The 18,444-nt window shown below is 36.4% G+C and overlaps 1 protein-coding gene across 4 annotated transcripts in view; it reads left to right on the top strand.

Moving 5' to 3' along the window:
• LOC103474999 (cell adhesion molecule 2-like) overlaps positions 1-15,550 on the top strand; it is a 153,467-nt gene extending 137,917 nt beyond the window's left edge. For 3 of the 4 annotated variants that reach the window (XM_008426348.3, XM_008426346.3, XM_008426350.3), the window contains 6 exons: positions 101-259; positions 567-657; positions 826-1,004; positions 10,053-10,079; positions 14,408-14,530; positions 14,630-15,550. In XM_008426348.3, the coding sequence (XP_008424570.2) occupies positions 101-259; positions 567-657; positions 826-1,004; positions 10,053-10,079; positions 14,408-14,530; positions 14,630-14,748 (698 nt within the window). In that variant the 3' untranslated portion in view covers positions 14,749-15,550. The remainder of the gene's footprint in view (positions 1-100; positions 260-566; positions 658-825; positions 1,005-10,052; positions 10,080-14,407; positions 14,531-14,629) is intronic. The other variant, XM_008426347.3, reaches the window with a different exon arrangement.
• The last annotated feature ends 2,894 nt before the right edge of the window (positions 15,551-18,444 follow it).

The raw sequence follows: 18,444 nt of genomic DNA, 5'->3' as shown, positions 1-18,444 counted from the left end.
CTTTTACGCAGTACTGCGTGTCAATGTAAACATACGCCAACAACTCAAACTCAACAATTGCTCTTTACATTAATTTGCATGTGTTTCTCTCTCACTGTAGGCACCACAGAGGTCAACGCTACAGGAAAATCCTTCACAGTGAAGAGTAACCTCCTGTTCCAGGTGGACAAACGGGATGATGGCGTTGCTTATACCTGCAGTGTGGAGCACGTGTCTCTGTACAAACCCTACATGACGACCGAGGTGCTGGAGGTTCACTGTGAGTATCATCACCCGTGAAGACGGATTAGGTGTAAGCACTGAAAATTAATACAGTGAGGAGAACGTTGGATTTTACATTTATGTCTACATGTGTGGCTTTGCATTTGTTATGGATTAGTGTAGGATTAACTTGCAGGTGACGGATTACTTCCAACATACAACAAAGATACAAACTAAAGCTAAAGCTACCCACAGGGTAAAGAGCTAACCATCTTTATGCTTTGTTAGCGTTAAAGCTTGTTTTGCACACAGTCATGTTACAGTATTGAATCTTTGTCTGTTTCTGTTTTTTTTTTTTTTTGTAGATGCTCCTCAGCTGGAAATCACACATTCACTGATAATTCCACAGGAAGGACAATACTTCAAACTGGAGTGTGTCTCCATAGGCAACCCAATGTAAGTCTGTCCTCATTCAAAGTTACAATTTGTAGTTGCTCACTTTCAAAAGCTGCATTTCAGGTGTCGTTTTCTTCCCTTGCCTCTCCTTTATGTAATTTATTCATTAGAAAACCTTTAGGAAAAAATACAACCTACAGGATTTTCTTTGGTGTTTTTTTCCCCCAGACCTGAACCAGTGCTCTGGTCTAAAGATGGAGGAGAGCTGCCAGACATTGAGCGCATGATTGTGGAGGGCAGAGAGCTGACCATCACGACACTAAACAAAACAGACAATGGCACATATCGCTGTGAGGCCAGCAACCATGTGGGGACCAGCTTTGCTGAATACATTCTGTTTGTATATGGTGGGTACTGAACTGAAGGCTTTGTTTTGTTGTTTAAGATCAAAAGTTTCGTTTAATGACACGTTTACTGTTTCATATCAATAATTCATTGATTAACGGAAAGAAAACGGAAGTATAGCAAGTCTTTACCTAGAACAAGAAAAACGGAAATAAAACTGTTGGAAAAAGATTACTGGTAAGCATTAACTCCCATTTTATTGATAGAAAAGATTTCTAATAACAAAAACGATGAACTTCAGCATCTCCTAGAATTTGTTTGACGGCACCTGAAAGTTATATAACAAAAAAATTAATAATTAAAAATATGCCGTAATAAAGAAATGTAGTAAATTGAATAAAAGTAAACCTTGTTGTAAGTTACTATTAATTCATGTTTCCTGTAAGTGGAAAGGTTTTTAAACTGTTTGTTAAATATTTTGTATATAACTAACTAAGCCGCAGATTATTTTAGGCATAAAATGTACAATCTTGAGAAACTAAGGCATAAAGTATTCTTGGTCTGGTTAAAACTGGACAGCAATATTGAGGTTTAATTTAGTAATTTAGTAAAAAGTGTGATATTGTAGGATGTCATTTCGCTTCTACTGTCTACTCAGTCTATTTCAAACTGACCTAATTATTGTTCTGTTTCCTCCATCCACCATGTCATATGTGAATAACACATTTAAATGTGTGAGCATTTAGAGTTTTTCACCAGCATCCAAATCACTGTGAAAAAGTATTTATTCTCTGCCAGATTTGTTCTGCTTTTGCTTTTTTTTGTCACACTTAAATGTTCCAGTTCAATTCAGGTCAATTGTAACATCAGATAATCTGAGTAAATATAAAATTCAGTTTTCAAATGTTTACGGTTAAATAAAGAGGGGGGGAGGGGGGAAAGCTACATAAACAATTCTGGTCCTTTGTGGAAAAAGTAATTGCCCCCAAAACCTGATTTTCTGTTTGTGTAACCTTTGACATGAACAGCTGCTATCAAACGTTTTTTTTAATAACTGACAGGCTTTTACATCGCTGAGGACTTATCCCCAATACTTTTCACAGAGTTGTTCATTCTAGACATATTGGGGGGGTTTGCAAGGATAAAAGTTTTTTTGAAATGTCATAAAAAATGTTGCAGCACCTCAGTTGGATTAAGTTGAGGCTCTTGCTAGAGTACTCCCAGTATAAATTTTTTTTTCATTCTTTGCCATTTAACTGGGGATGAGACTGGTGATTGTTTTACTGTATATTCCAAGTATATTCCAAGATGTCATGAACTGACGGTCAAATATTCACTCTTAGGATTATCTAATAAACAGCAGAATTCATGGGTTTATCAATTACAGCAGTGTCCTAAAGCAGCATCTCACCATCACACTGCTCCAACCATGTTTAAGTGTTGGTATAAAGCCTTTTTCTCTCTCTTGGACATGTTGGTTTACCTAGTCTGTTTTCTATTGCCCGGGTTATTGAGTAGAACAATCACTTTAACGAAAGGAAGTGAAGCCTGCAGAACATTAGATGTAGTTTGTGTCCTCCTGGATAAGTTGCCAGTGAGAACCTGGAGTTATATTGCTGTCCAGAAAACTAAACAGTTTACCACTGTTTAGTTTTCTCCATCTGTGAATAATCCCTTTCACTATAAGTTCACTGGAGTCCCTGAGTCACAGAGATGGCTTTTCAAGCCTTTTCATAGCCATAGATGTTATCATCTGTGCTTAAATATCCTTAGATTTGGACATTGTTGCTTTTTGAGATCTTCCAGCTTACTTGCTGTTGTTAGATGGGTTATAGTTGAGCAGTTTCTTGATTCTACAGGTCAGCCAATAATCAGACCTGAGTGTGTGGACTAAAACTGAATTGAGTCATGGTTTCACAAGTGGGTGTTATGCAGAGCTAAAATTTGTGTGTTGATTTAAAACATTTCATTTTGGAAAAAAAAGAAGAAAAAACCTACAAGAGGACAAGCATTTTTCTATTCAGCTCTGTATCTCTATGTATTGCCTAATAAAAAGATTGTGTGATGTGTACAGAATGTATTTAGAAAAACTGTCAGGTATTAGGGAAACAAAGTACCTTGAGTAAAGACACTTTTCAGAATCTGAAACACAGACAGTTTTATCTGTTTTATTTAATAGTGAACCTAAAATTGCTAGAAAATCTCATTGAATAATAAAATCTGGTCATCCATTACTCGAGACATACCTACTGTACATTTTTTAAAAATAATTTTACAAAGGCATTACCCACATGTTTAGAGAAAACCTCGTTCAAGCCATGAATCATCTGATTATGTTGTATTAATTGAGTGGAGAGCACAGGTGTGTTGATGTCGAGGTAAAATGCAAAGGCTCCCTTGTAATTACATAATTATTTTAATATAGCTGTGCGAATGAACATTCTAAGTTAATTTTAAACAATTATTATTGCGTACCTCTTTGTGATGGCCAACCCAATTGTCTGTAGTCTAGCTCCCTCCCAAACATTGTACTCAAGAATCTCCTCTCAACCATGGCTCTGATAAAGTCCAATATCGGAGGAATGAGGGTGTAAAATTTTGCTTAGTTGCGGTTCAGGAAAAAACATTGCAATCCCAAGACAATCACTGGGTTGAAAAAGCAGATACTATGTTTGCAGGAAATAAATCATCACTGCCTTTCTGTTGTGTTTATAGGTTTTATTAAATTAATCGATGAATACAAATTTGAAACAAGAGCACTGTGTTTTTGAGAAGAACTTCTTTCGACAGAGGGGAGTTTCTCGCCTCACAAGTCATTACTTGATGCATAGCGGGATCTTTGGGAGACTTAGAGGGGCTTTAGGATAAGGATAAAGAAGTGGCACTATTTTTCTTTCAAATCATGTTATCTCTGTGCTCTGTTCTGTTATTCAAAGAGTATGCTGAGAGAGGACAAAGTACGGTCGATATTATCCTATCATACCTGCTGCCCTTTGAGCCTTTTGTCACATTTCGTAGCTAAGCGGCTGCTTAAGAATTTGTAATGTTATTTCAGATTTTTTTTAATAAAAACTTATTGAATTTACTAGTACTGCAAGGTTTTTATATGCTCAGAAGCTTTTTAAGTCTTACACAATCAACTAAAGAAATGTGAAGTACATCTCTCAGTAACCCTCGCACACCGAGGTCCTAGTTACTTGGAAAAATGAAAAATTGAGTCAAGCAGGTAAAAGATGTGTTTGACAGACTCATTTCCACTGATGATGACACTCATTCTTCAGGGCTACATAGTGATGAGCTGAATTCTTGCCAGGTCTTTTCGGATCATCTCGGCCTCTAAACCTAATTTGCTAATGACAGGGAAGCCGAGGAGCCATAAATGTCATCCATCAAGCACAATTTATCACTGTCTGAAAATACTGCCTTTAATAAACCATCCCAAGCACAATAAGAAACACTGGATACAAGACTTTGAAGCTGCATAAAAATTAGTTTTCCTAAATAAAGATGAAATCCCTGTGAGGATGTAGCTTATTTTGTTTACGTTTTACCCTCACATTACTCTGTTTTTGAATTTACAATTTCATCTCAATAGACTTGAATTTGTGTTAAATAAACTCTGAACTCTTCTACTTCTGAAAGTATTTGCCCCAAACATACTTGTTTTTTTTTCCGTTTGTCACATTTAAATGTCTCAAATCATCAAACAAATGTTAATATCAGACAAAGAGAACCTGAGTAAATCTGAAAGACAATTTACAAATAATAATTTGAGATCGAGAGGGTAAAATCAGTCTTCAAGCCACACTAAGCCCATGTGGAAAAGTAATCTAGTATCTGGTTGTGCCATCCTCAACACAGCAACAACTTCCCTTAGCAATGGCGATAACTGGCAATGAGTCTTTTGAATTGAAGTGGACGAAGTATGGAGATTATTTAATTCAGCAGCACTGTAGGGTTTAAATGGCTTGTTAAAGGTCATGTCTCCTGAGTCTTGCTGTATAACCCATTGGGAATGGGCTGGAGGTCATGAACTGATAGCCTGATATTGTTCTTCAGGGCAGGGGCAGAATTCATGGTTTACAGATCCAGATAATTATCCATGTTCTGAGACGACGACGTCTCATTTTAAACTGCTTCATGTTCTCAGGCACTATTTAAAGGGTTTCTTCTTTCTACAGATCGGCTAATAATTGAGCTGGATTTGAATACTCAAGGGGGGCAATCACTGTTTTACACAAGGCTAGACTGTTTTTTCTAATAAATGAAATGGCCATTTGAAAACTACTGCTTTAACGTTATTATGAGAATTAATAATGTTAATTCTCTGGAATTAACATTTATTACAAAAACCAGCAAAAAATTAAATTAAACATTTCTTTTTTTATGTTGTGCTGACCTATAAAATTGACTCCAGTAACTTCACATTTTCAAAGCATGACCAACCTTCCATTTGTCAATTTTTTAATTTTTGTAATGCAGAGATTCCATCATCAGTTCACTCAGAGCGGCATTAACAGGGACACTTACACCCTCACCAAGGCCCCAACTCTTCATGCACTCACAAACATGATACTGAGCACACACTTGATGATTGATGAGCTAACAACCAAGCTATGAGCTAGAAAATAGACTTGTTTCAGATGATGAATTCAATGTGCTCTCCTTTTCGCTTTCCCCTTTTATACACAGAACTGTTTTATTACACTGTTCCAGATTAGTTCAGATATTACAGGAGCAAGTTATCACATTATTTATTTAATATTCACAAATGACTGCACAAATAAAAACATATTTGCAGAGGCGGAAAATAGAAAACTCAAGCTGTTTGGAGTGTTCTTATGCTGAAGGGTTTCTACCTGCTCAACAAATCAATAAGCATGCACTTGTGCTACAATGATTGCCAAAATCATATAATCCATGTGCAAGCTTTGGTTTATATCTCTGAATGTTATTAGTGCAGTAGTGTTTATGCATGACTGTTTGGTACTGATCCACAAGAGCACTCTGCAGGTAACATATGATAAATGCTTACCTTGACAGTCAACACAGCTTTTGTCTTATAATGGGAAAACATAAATAATGAAGAAAGATTTCAGATGCAGTTCATTTTGATAAGTCATAAACTTTCTTTGGAACAATGATACATTTACTTGTAAACAGCCAAAGGTTTTGTTTTTATCTGATGCTTTTAGTGAAATGAATTCTGTTTGTCATTAGGATTTGTCAAACATGTTGAAGGAACATTTGCAAGGCTACTTTAACCATTTCAAAGCATTTGCAAAATTGAATCGACTGCAGCAAAGAAAATCAAAATGTTGGAAATGCTGTTTAGCAACTCCAGAAAAATGGTTTACATGTTTGGAATGAGGAACCTATAGTAAACCTAAAACAATAATGTCCACCACTGGGTTTACAAGGAAACTTTGCTGTCACAACTTTAATCTACGCCAACTTTGCCAGCATGAAGAACTTTAAAAAAAAAGCATCCCTTTTCTATATTTTCTATAAATAAAAATGTGATTATTGTGCTGAAAAGTGAAAGAAATCTAACACAGGGTTAAGTTGTCAAAGAATATCTCGACCTTTGGACATCTTAAGGAGCTCTGTTCAATCTACTTTGTAAAAATAGAAAGAGACTCTATGGCAAGACACAAATTTGGTTTTCACAAATACTATTAAACCTGTTTGAGCTTAGATTGATTTACAAAGAAGATTTGGGAAAAGAGTTTAAACTTTAGATGTATAAATCAGATCTCAAAACAACTGCAGCTACAAATGCAAAAAACCTGATTCTACCAGGGAGCTGAATAAATACATGTCGCATTTTCCTGATATTCCTGATAACCTGATAATCTATTTTTTTTTTCTACCTTACAATTTTCTCATAAAATATATAGATCTGTCACTAGATCGTATTAAAATGCATTGACATTTTTGGCTGTAATATGCAAAATCGTTTTCGTGCTAAGAATAGTTTTTCCAAGATATGGTAAATTAGGAGTGGACAGGACAAATGAGCAACAATAACAAAACAAACATTAAAGATGTATGAAGTCCAGTCAATTTGACAGAGGAAGTGCAACTATTTAAAATTGAAACAGTAACAGTTTAAGATTTAAAACACAGGCACGGTTTGAAAGATTTCCATTCTTGGTTTCTTAAGATGAAGTGGAAAGCATTAAGTAAAACAAGTTCTGACATTTTCAGTTCACATTGGAAGCTGTTCCAAGAAGAGGGGGCAGAGAAACTGAATGCCCGCGCTGCCGCACAAGAGAAACGTAGAGAGACAGAATGTCACAACGGCATAACGACTTTTATTTCTCAGAAGAAATGTGTGTAAATAAGTAGTATCCAAGCCAATAAGAGCCTTGTGAAATCAGTCATCCAGTGTGATTATCGTCTTCCATTCCAGGAAGGCATGCCAGCTTTAGAATGTAGTTCATAGTTCACAATGCTGGAACTTAATTATTAGGAAAAAAATGTCAAGTTGCTATGTCCTCAGCACAACATCAAAGCTTTTTTTCTAAAGATATGTTATGGAGACAATGATAAGTAGGCATATGACCTAAAACATATGCAGAGCATTCAAAGAAATATGCAGGTACCAAGCCCCAGGCACAGATTGACTCAACAGTCACTCAAGACCATAAAAATAGAGTGACAAATCTGTTCTCTCCCTATGACTAAGAAAGACTATGATATGTGCGCTGCCATGTAAAAAAAATAAAAATCATCAGACACTGAGAGCTTTAATCCAGTTCTCAATTGGACTTTAGAAGAGAACTTAAAGGCCCACTGAAAGCTGCGTTCTGCACAAATTATTACCGCATGCAAGAAGGATTTGCTCTGTCCTGTTGCTTTTCTAATCAGCCTTGGAGATCCCAGACATTCAGTTGCAACCCAGTATTTAAAAGATATGTATGATAAGATGTAAAAGCCTGGCTAAAGAGAACATCAAGACCAGAAAGTTCTATAAAATTGCACAGTGGGTATTAACAAAAAGGCTCATGCAGGATGAGCTTAATGCTGTGTTTAAAGAAGCTGCATGTGGAGTACAGCACTGAAAGATTTTAAAATGTTGCATTGATAATAAAATAAAGGTGATGTAATATATACACATATATAATGCAATATAAAATTGAGAAATTTGGAAAAGAGAAAGTCAGGATAAGATGCTATAACCTAGAGAGCATTGCTGGGCTTGTAAAGCTCTTCTGTTTTCACATTGAATGGTTACTTTCCAGAGAGCACAAGGTAGATATATTTTCTGTAGTGACTGTGTGGTGAAGGCTTTGCCCTTTTGCTTAGCACAATGCAAAGTTGGATTTGCGGAGCTCTTGCAAAACCAATAAATTAGTTTCAGAAGTGTCATTGTCAATTTAGTATAAAAATCCTTGTACAGAAAGTGGACTGAGTAAAGTCAGTGGGTAGTCACTATGAGTTTATCTTTAAAAAAAATTATGCAGGGCTACATATGGATGGAAAATGTACTAGAAACTTAATGCCTTGTTTTGTAGATACTTGGAGGAGAAAATAATAAATCCCTACAATAGCCTTATGTTGTTGAAGTTGAAGATATTGGAAAGTTACAGTACTGACTAGAAAAATATCTGCTCCAACAATTTACAATGGAGTAAAAACATAAAAAAAAGGCTGCAGACAAAGGTCTAAAACACCTGACATTATCCCATAGATTTACTCGATACTATCCAGAACGTAAAGACAGCGGGTAAATCAGTCATAAGGTAGTGGACATCGAAAGAGCCACACCAGGTCCAGAAAAAGAGGTGATGGCTGACCAACTGTATGTTGTCTGAGTTTGATAAACTGGACATAAGGCCACCAGTGAAGAAAGGCAGCCCCAAGTAACTACTTTATCGAGAAGAAACTATAAGAGAAGAATGAGACAATTCAAATGTAAAAAATATAACAAAGGAAGAGAAATTTAGGTCAAGAGCAGCACCATTCCACACCCAAACACAAGGAGAGCCTTCCTAGGAATATTCACAAAAGACTGTAATTTATAATATAAAACACTTTATAAAATATCACCTGTTTATATAAACTTTATAACCAATTCTTTGTCCAAAGTTTGACTGTTAATCATGGCACTAGCGACTACTAACAGTAGCTACCACTAGCACTAGCTTGTGCCCACTTCTTAGTCGGTAAAATGTTATGTGAAAAGAAAGCAAACTCATTCAAGTAAGACCTGCACATTATTATAAAGAAATATTTTAACATTTCCTATTTAAAAAAGGTTCTGTAAATATGTGTCAGGTCATTCTGTAGGTTAAAAATGGTGACTTTTGAACAGTGAGAGTCCTTTCAGACTTTTCTTTCAACCCAACAGACAAGGTCACAATTGCCCTATTGGTTGGTTTAAAACTATCACACTTCTGTCTGAATAGCACAAACCCAGAATTTGGACTCAATAAAGAAACGTTCCCTAAGAGATTAAAGGCCTGTGCATTCTGCAAGAACCGAGAAATGTATCCTTTCTCACAGAGCTGAAGTTCTCACAGTTTGTTCTCGACACATAAGCATGGCAGTTCTTTTTACTGTTGTTGCCCCTGGCAGTTCGTTTTACTGTTGTAGCCCTTGACAACCATTGGGCAGTTGGTCAGAAATTTGTGAGTGTAGTAAATGGTTGACTTGGCCTTCCCTGGGGTACTGTAACGGAGTGTCTCGTGAAGTTTAAAATATCTTCAACAGAAGATATTTCTTGCCAACTTGAATGGGTAAACAAATTTCTTGTTTCTTGTGGAGTGTACACAGGCTTTACGTATTCCATGAAGAGAAGGGGAAACTCGTGAATTTAATTCCTCATTGCTAATGTTGGGTAGAATGCTAGACATGTACTTTGAGTTATGTAAGAACATGTATATAACATAATCTTCTGTTGCTCACCTAGGGGATCATTTTTCTTCATTCTAGCTCGGCACGACAGCAAGCTTCCCTTTTTGTCACTTTTGCACTCAATTAAACGGAACCCAGGAACCCAAGCTATTACCTTTTGCTTTGAAACCTGTGGTCACCTTTTATGTCATGGTGTTGTTCCCCTCATCTTTTTCTACTGCTGTCACTGTCTACAACCATGGCAACAGCCAAAGACTTTCCAGGCCCTACAACAGGTAAATATCCCAATGGATGATCATTGCAAGCCAGAATTAGTGTGTGTGATGCTGGAACTGGCTCTGGGTCAGGACACATCATGGCCTCACCCTGCATGAGCCAAATCATCAACATGCATGGATGCTCGCTCTGCTGACACTAGACGCTTTCTCTCTATTCATACCACGGACTGCATAAGTTATAACACAACATGTTGGTATTTTGGTTTGCCTTTTTCATACTAAGTTATACCTCAGAGAGGGAAAAAGTGGACCTTTGTGTGATAGTGTTGTTAAGTGTATCATTGAGCATACAAAAATGGAACGGAAATTCATAAATTTTTTGTGGAGTCTGTTCATGTTACGAATTTTTCAGAGATATTTCTGTTGACTATGCGTTAGGTTATTTTTGCCTAAATCTGCTTGATACGGTGTTTATCGCTTAATCATATCTGATGTGTGTGCTGTAGGTTTAAACTAAATGGGCAGTAAAATTAGTATGACAAAAGGGTTATTTTCTAAATGTCACTTAACATCAGATCAGCCAAAATGCTGCAAGGTAATTTGCTGGTCTCTTTGTGAGCGGCTTAACCAAAGTGGCTGCAGTTTTCCAAGAGATGCATAGAACCAAAAGTGGTTGGTGTCATGCCACTCCTGCTGTAGTAGCATATGTCGACTCTTTTGTGATCATCCGCGACTCTAGAATGAGATTTAGTGGCATATGCCAAATCAACAGCAGTGACTCACTGTCCTCAGATGGAATGCTGCTCATGTTAGAACGACGCCAAGAAATTTTCGACGCCTCAGACTGTCACATTAGTACTGCTTGCTTGGTGCTTAATATACATTGTAAAGCAATTAGCCAAGCTTTATTGTCAATGGAGTGCTATGAAAAGTACTTGAGGAAATGTAATAGCACCATAATTTCCGTTGCTAAGTAACGTCGTTATGAAAGGCGGCATTTTAAGGAAATGCTTTTCAAATGTCTTTTAAATAACAAAATGAGTGAGCTATCTAATCAAGTTAACTGAAAAATCAAGCAGTGTATTAATATCACATTTACATTGTAATCCTTTCAATAATATGCCAAATTAACACATACTGTTAGGACATCCTTGAAGTATCAGTCAGAAGTTGCATGACAATCTGATGTTAGCAGAGAAAAAATAATTTAAAATCAGGAACAAAAATTAAATTCTTGGAGAATGCCATATTACTTTTGGACACGATACAATATAAATCCAGAAAGGAATACTGACACGGCAGACATTTTTGGTGAGTTTTAAAAACAACCAAGGTTCAAAATTGTGCATGCAGTGCACTTCCATTCATATTTGGTCATACATCCTTTAGCAAGTTACAATCTGACCACAGATTCTTTTGAAACTATTACCACACTTCAGGCATGCTTCTTGTTGAATATTTGACCACTTTTCTAGGTACAACTCTTCAACCAGCATAGTTTCAGCTTTTAACAATAAGACAATGGGATCATTGTCTTATTGGTGCACCCACTTGTGTGAAGGTTTTTAGCACCTGATCCAAACTCTCATCCTCAGATAAAAGGTGAGGATGTTCAAGAACACTCCAGGAGCTACTCAGACTCGAGCCACCTTAAACTTAAAAACTGCAGGAGTGTTGCTTGCTGACAACGATGAATCAAAGTTAACATCGCTTTGGACTGAAAGGGTGCCAGTCAAGAAAGAAACTCCTGCACCATAATTTTAATTATGCGTAAATGAAACCTACAGTTGCCTACGTAGACAAGTCGGGGGTCTTTTAGAGTAAAGTTTTATGGTTGTAAGTGATAGAAATTAGCTATTTGATGAGATGAGATGATGAGAAAAATGTAGGAGTTAAAGTAATAGCACTTTCAGATGTGGTGGTGTTGGTACCATGGTGTTGGTCTGTTTTGAAGCCAGCCCTACTGGTCCATAATGTGGAACACGGAAGATTCTTCAGCACTCCGCTCTCCACACGAGACAAATGTACCAGTAATACAAGAAATAATAATAAATAAATAAAATAAAAACTCTACAACGCCTCAACATTGTAAATTATAATGAAATTGTGGTGCATGTTTGCATTTGGACCAAAGTTTACTTGTTTGCACACCAGAGTTCAGATGAGAAACACCTGCTGAAAGCAACACGCTATACAAAGAAACCTGCTTTTAGCTGTGCCGATTTCAAAAAGTTCACAAATTCAAACTTCTTCATCCAATTTATGTTTTTTAAAACATTGAATTTGAATATTGTACAAGACTAAATAAAATCATCATAAATGACAAATTAATATAACATCATCCATGCAGATAGTTGGTGTAAATAAACATTGCATTAATTACAAAAAAAATCAAAAGTACGCTTCTGTAGAACTGGTAACTGAACCAGAAAAGTTTCCCCATCAGCTGTTTTGTGGTATTGGCACTCTTTAGTTTCCCGTTGTGGCTTTCTGTGATGTATTACATGTCATTCTGCTGTTTTTGTGGTCTTTTTCTTAATTTTGCTTTTCATTTTAGCTCAGGATAGAAATAAGATAGGATTTATTGGTTACGTGTTAACATTTACAGAGCATGTTTGGGTACATGTGGTTGCCTATTCCAGTTTGTATTTCGTAAGGAAGTGCCAAACAATAATTACCACAGTGATGAGAGTGAATGTGAACATGTCACATGACATTTGCTTATGCCATCTGTTGACAGCGGATTCACTGGTATGAATCATTATACCCATCAACATCTAACCAAACTCAGGTTACTTTGGAACGTGATCATTGTCTCAAAACCTGATGTTGCCGCTCATGAGTCCCTGTATTGTATTTAAAATGCATGGGATTTAAAAAGAAGAAGAAGCATGACACACAACTTCATCCTTTCAAGTTTCGTATTTTGGGATGGTAAAAATCTTTTGTGTTTACAGGGTTTGTTAATATATCCGTCATTTCCCAGGGTCACTTTGCAAAACTGAGCATGAGCCATGGCTATTTATCAGGTTGAGATAATGAGAACACAAGAGGTGCACCATAAAGACACAGGCGCTCAGTTTATAATAGGACGGACACGGGGGCATCATACTGAAGCTTGAAAAAAATGCTGTGCTCGTTTTCTGCTCAGAAACCTAAATGCGCATTCTTTTCTGAAAAAATGTGTCGATAAACAAGAAGTATAAAATGAGCACATTCAACTCTGGCAATATTAAAGCATTTCTTCTTTATGGTAGCTTTTTATAGAGATTTGTGGTTGTCTCTGAAATTATGTGTGCAGTTCAGGAAGATTTGTTCATTGTTTTGGTCACTGGTTTAATGGGCACACAGCAATTTTCCAAACATTCTTCTTCAGTTGAGTTCTAGTTATTACATTTATGACTGCAATTTAAAGTTAAATTTGACACTTCAAACTCAGTCATCAGTACAGAGCCCAATGTCCACACAAAACAAAAGTAGTAGTGGCAAAAATATTCATAAAGTGAAGACTTGTATAGTAGTTTGTTCAATGAGGACGAGGAGGCCAGGAAAACTGTTGTTTCTAGGAGCAGTAGCTTGTACACCCAACGATCTGGCACACAGCTGAAGGATTTTAAGAAGTGCTGTCGTGAGTCCAGTCTGCCTGTAGCTAATCACAGTGGAGAATTACCATTTCTGTCAAAAATTGTACTTGAAAACACAAAAAAAGTGCCGGCATTTTGATTTGATTGATGACATAACCTCATTGTTTTTGCAAGTCTCACTACTCTCCATGTAATAAGTTTGTTTGATCCATGACAGTTTATCTGTGTCTCACCACTCTTCTTTAAGGCTGTCTGCAGTTAGCTTACCTTAAACAGTTTGCCACTTGTCCATGAAAAGTTAAATAAGCCTGGATATATAGATTTTTTTTTCCCCCATTAAATCTAAGATTCCTTTTGTTTCATAATCCTAAGGCAAAGTTGTTTCCATGCAGCTCACTGTTTTTGATACGAAACCACACAGGCAGTCGACAAATTCCCAATACAATATTTTAGTTTTTTTTTTTTTTAATCAAGAAAACTCTTTGAGGTTTCATAAAGAGTTTTTGGGTCCAATCCCATTACGTTTATCTGGCAGCGCCTTCCTGTTTTAGTGGATGTGACAAAAATCTCTTTTGGTTTCAGAAAAGTATGCTCTAAAGAACGGCTAACTGTTTTCGAGACTTTTAAATTTTCTGGCTGAAAAATATAAAATAAGCTCCTTAAAATCGACATCTGACATTATCTTCAGCATACACACTGCAGCCAAGTAGTTTTCTAAATGTCAGAAACTCTTAAGCAGTGGCATCTTGCTATTGATTTTGTTCCCTCGCATCCATGCCGTCTCTCATTGTTTTCTTTCAGATCCTAATGCTTTAGGACAGCGTGGACCTGACCACGCTTTAATCGGCGGGGTTGTTGCAGTCGTGGTCTTCATCACCTTGTGTTTGATAATAGTTCTTGGAAGATATCTGGCTAGACATAAAGGTAAAAGAGGTCACTTGCTTTCTTTTTTGTACTGAATGAAAAGACGCTGTGAGGTTTTCCACCGGTGGGTTTTTGATTTGTCTGCATGTATATTTACAGGAACGTATCTAACACATGAGGCCAAAGGAGCAGAGGATGCCCCCGACGCTGACACGGCTATTATCAACGCTGAGGGAAACCATGTGCATGCAGAGGAAAAGAAGGAGTACTTCATTTAGACCTCTGGCTTCTTTCTCCTTCGTTTCAATGTTCAACAAGAGACATGCAATTTCAAGCTGCCTCAGTGTTACAACATGATCTGGGTTTTACTCCTCATTTATCTTTTTTTCCAGAAAACTCCTGCTTGGTTTAACTTGACTTTAAAATAGCGTTCTCCTTTTGTAATCAATACAAACTAATGGTTGGATAAGATTTTAGTTTTCTGGTGCCTAAACGAGACGTTTTTTTTTTTTTCCGCATTTCTTTCATTGACTGCATTAACAGGTTTCTCTACTCTCTTACATAACTGTAACTGTCTGCAGAATTTTTAAACACAGGAGGGACAGAAGATGTGCTCGATTTTAAGACAGTCAAGGTTGAGCTTTTCAAAGTGTTTTACTGTGAGAACAGAATAGCTGAAACGCATCAGTTTATGAAACATTTACATAATATGACTTTTCTTTCTGAATTGAGCAATTGTCTTGGATGTCTCCTGGATTTTATCCTACCATAGCCATAATGTATGACATAACATGACAGACACTTTGATATAACAAAACATAGAAGCACAATCTCTGCGATTGTCCCAAAAAGAAACCATTTCCCTCTTATGAAGGTGTATACTCTTACACCTATTCGTTTTCAGTTGTCTTTTATCTTGTTATTTTATACTATGAAAGTCGGAATTTTAAAGCACAAAGTCTGAGGACTAAAAAAAACAAAAGAGGGAAAATACGAGAACTGTATCTTGTCTCAGGATTCAAAATGAGTCTAGATGGAGAAATGGAGTCGGACGTGTAATAAAGATTTTGGTCATCATAATGGATCAGGAATATTTGTTTTTTTGGTTGGCTATTTAATGTAAAATCCAAACTGAATGAGTGGACTTTGTGGGGCTTTATTATTTATGTTGAATTTTATTGAACAACAACTATGCTTAATGTGTGGATATTGCTGTAAAATACTTTGCTAACGTGAATATTTGTGAACAATATTGTTGAATCTTGGGATCCCTGGCACATTACGTTTTGTTTATTAGCATATACACTATTTAATATATTCCACATCTCATGACTTTTTTTTTCTAGATTTATCTAACCAGTTTGTTTTGCCACAAGCCATGTATATAGCTGTGAAACAGTTTATGTTTCCTTACAGATTTTGTCTGTTTGTGTTTTTCATTTTATTATGGCAAATGTTTCAGATCAAACAAATTTTCAACTTTGACAAGGGTAACTTCAAAAATGACAAAATGTTGTTTTTAAAAGCTTACCAAACCAACCTGGCATTAATCTATTTTTTAAAAATCCCCCATCTTATTAGACCACAATGCATTTTTTATTCAGATTTTACTTGCCACACCCTGGTTTGATTATTTTCCGAGCAATATAATCGATAAATAACTTCAATAAAACCTGTCTGACAACATTATGTAGGCTAAAATATGCCACAAAGCCACACATTAGGACACGGTCCACATAAATTCAAAATCATTTACATCCATCAATCTGCAAAGGGTAGCAAAGTAGTTCTTGAGGCTTTGTTACACTGACGAACCACAGTGAAAGCTTTCATCCACCAATGGAGAAAACATGGAACAGTGGTGAACCCATCCAGGAGTGGTCAGCCAAACAAAATTACTCTAAAGCCACATCTAGAACTAATCCAGGAAGTCGCAGAAGAACATCTAAAGTACTGCAGGCGGCATTTGCCTTAGTTAAGGTCAGTCTTCACGATTCAGCAATAATAGGATCAAAAAGAAATAGTTATGGGATAGTATTGGAAATTTCAAAAGATGGAAATCTGTTCTGACAAAAAGAAAAATAACACAAAGTGAAATGCCAGTTTCATATTTGCCAAAAGCTATCTTGGTTATCATGGAATCCTTTGGGAAAATGTTTAGTGGACTACAAAGAGTGGAGCACAACCGCATTGTGATGGACTGGCTGCTTTCAGAGAAGCACGACTTACTCTATGGAACCATGAAACCAGCTCTCTAGCATGGTAGAAAATCCTCCACCTTTTGGCGTGGCCTAGTCAAAGTCTGGACTTAAATCCAAATGCAGCGACGCCGAGTTTGTATTTACTCAGCTTATCTTGAAAAAAGCTGTTTGAAGATCTGAAACATTCCAGTGTGTCAAAGCAAAAACAGAGAAGATCTGAAAAGGGGAAAATACTTTTTCACGGCACACCAGATGTTTTCAGTAGAGGGAAGAGGAATGCATTCCATTCCTGTCACGTTGAGTGTTTTCACACTTTTGAAGGTTTCTTCAAACAGGGATTCTAATGAATTACTTACAATTGAAAAAAAAGACTATGTATTTATTATTATGACTGATTCAGATTTATTATATGATACTATATTAATTAGTATTATTGTTGTTAACACTGAAGTAGTTGTCTGACATTACCTTTTCCATTTTACAATTCTGTAATTTATCATGAAGAACAGTACAAGGATCACCGTTATGGCCTTTGAGTTTGCTGCAAACAGTACATGACATGACATGTTGAGGACCTGGTGAATCAAACATCCTCAAATTGTATATAATCATTGTATCAAAGAAATTGAACCACATTCCCAATGCCCATACATGTTATTTTATTGGTTCCGTACGATGCTATAAATAGTCATTTTGTACAAAGATTGAATTGCTGTAATTACTTTGCTTTTTATGGAGGGTGTCTGAGGTCTGCTTTATCTCTCAGTACTGAATATTCATTTTTCAACTATGCCACTGTAAAAAAAAAGAAGAAAAAAAAAGGGACAAAGTGCGAATTAAAAACATGAACAACTTGAAAATTGTAATTTTGTTGTGACTAGATTTGTGGTGTGAAAAGAAAACTCAAGATCAAAGATTTTTACGTGGGAATTACAGAGCTCTCATACCTGCAGTCATAATGTCGGTCTTTACGTCTTCTGGTGAGTGAAAATGGCATATTTTGATTGACAGCGCTTAGGCTAAAGCTGCACTGCAATTGTTACACAATGGAACACTAAATCTTGCTCAGCCTGCAGTATAACATATGTATACAAAGTGCCTAATTTTAGAAAGATGGATGGAGTCTCCCGCTTCCAATCATTTAACGAGTACTTGGAAAATAAAAATCAAAATCCACATGATTTTCTTCCCGTTTCACGGGAAACAGAGTTCAATATTATTAGAGATGTCAGCAGGCTGCCTTTTAAGTAGTTTTGGATTTTATTTGCTTTGACAGCTTTGACAAAGTAGAGAAAGTACTGTGGGAAGTGAAAACTGAACATAAGGTGCTCGCTTGAAGCTTTGCGTTATGAACTTTTGGGATCTGAACCTTTGGACCCCCAACAGAATGTTCCTTTATGATATATAGTATTTGATTAAATAATAATCAACTCATGGTAAGTATTCATGAGACAAACAATTGAAGTGTTATTTAGGATTTTAATGTTATAAAAAAAAAAAATCCCCATTTGTCACAATATGTTTCTTGGGTACATTATGTGATAGACCGAAACAATTTAGTGCATATTTATGAAGGGAAAGGAAAATTATATAGACTTACACTTTTCAGCTGTTTAGAAAACAACTGAAAAGTGTGGCATGCATTTGTATTCAGTCATCTTTACACTTGACGCCCCTAATTCTCTTGTCTACTATGACGTATACTGCTGCCTTTCTCAGTCAGGTCATCTTTGTGAAAGAGGTCTTGGTCTCGGCGGCATCAAGCAGTGGGAA

The sequence above is a fragment of the Poecilia reticulata genome, chromosome 13, assembly GCF_904066995.2.
Source record: "Poecilia reticulata chromosome 13, P_reticulata-male-v2, whole genome shotgun sequence".
Classification (NCBI taxonomy): Eukaryota; Metazoa; Chordata; class Actinopteri; order Cyprinodontiformes; family Poeciliidae; genus Poecilia; species Poecilia reticulata.
The sequence above is the reverse complement of the archived record's forward strand: the minus strand, read 5'-3'. Positions and strand labels throughout refer to the sequence as shown.